The sequence below is a fragment of the Chiloscyllium plagiosum genome, unplaced genomic scaffold, assembly GCF_004010195.1.
Source record: "Chiloscyllium plagiosum isolate BGI_BamShark_2017 unplaced genomic scaffold, ASM401019v2 scaf_47797, whole genome shotgun sequence".
In the NCBI taxonomy this organism is placed as follows: Eukaryota; Metazoa; Chordata; class Chondrichthyes; order Orectolobiformes; family Hemiscylliidae; genus Chiloscyllium; species Chiloscyllium plagiosum.
Genome location: NW_025189612.1, coordinates 2039 through 2872, shown reverse-complemented (window position 1 = coordinate 2872; position 834 = coordinate 2039). Strand labels below are relative to the sequence as shown.

General features: G+C 51.9%; 1 protein-coding gene across 1 annotated transcript in view; it reads left to right on the top strand.

Annotated features, from left to right (window-relative positions):
- Positions 1-259: 259 nt before the first annotated feature.
- The window catches only part of LOC122545636 (LWamide neuropeptides-like), a gene marked incomplete at its 5' end in the record, with an annotated part of 2147 nt that continues 1572 nt past the window's right edge, over positions 260-834 (top strand). The window contains one exon of the mRNA XM_043684588.1: positions 260-692. Within this exon, the coding sequence (XP_043540523.1) occupies positions 260-692 (433 nt within the window). The remainder of the gene's footprint in view (positions 693-834) is intronic.

The following is an 834-nucleotide window of genomic DNA, read 5'->3' as shown; positions in this document are numbered from 1 at the left end:
GGATAAATTCACCCTCTGGAGGGGTAATTAGGTAAATGCACCCTCTGGAGGGGTAATTAGGATAAATGCACCCTCTCGAGGGGTAATTAAAGTCAATGCAGACCCTGGTGTAATATTCAGGGTCAATGCAGTCTCTCAGGGGACATATTGGAACAATGCAGCCCCTGGATGGGGTATTTAGGATAAATGCACCCTCAGGGAGGGGTATACAGGATCAATGCACACTCTGAAGGGTTTTTTGGGTCAATGCACTCCCCAGAGGGGTATTTAAGGCCAATGCACGCCCCAGAGGGGTATTTAAGACCAATGCAGTCCCTAGAGGGGTATTTAAGGCCAATGCACTCCCTAGAGGGGTATTTAAGGCCAATGCACGCCCCAGACGGGTATTTACGGTCAATGCACTCCCTAGAGGGGTATTTAAGGCCAATGCACGCCCCAGAGGGGTATTTAAGACCAATGCACGCCCTAGAGGAGTATTTAAGGCCAATGCACACCCCAGAGGGGTATTTACGGTCAATGCACTCCCTAGAGGGGTATTTAAGGCCAATGCACGCCCCAGAGGGGTATTTAAGGCCAATGCACGCACCAGAGGGGTATTTAAGGCCAATGTACGCCCCAGAGGGGTATTTAAGGCCAATGCACGCCCCAGAGGGGCATTTAAGGCCAATGCACGCCCCAGAGGGGTATTTAAGGTCAATGCACGCCCCAGAGGTGTATTTAAGGCCAATGCACGCCCCAGAGGGGTATTTAAGGTCAATGCACGCCCCAGACGGGTATTTAAGGTCAATGCACGCCCCAGAGGGGTATTTACGGTCAATGCACGCCCCAGAGGGG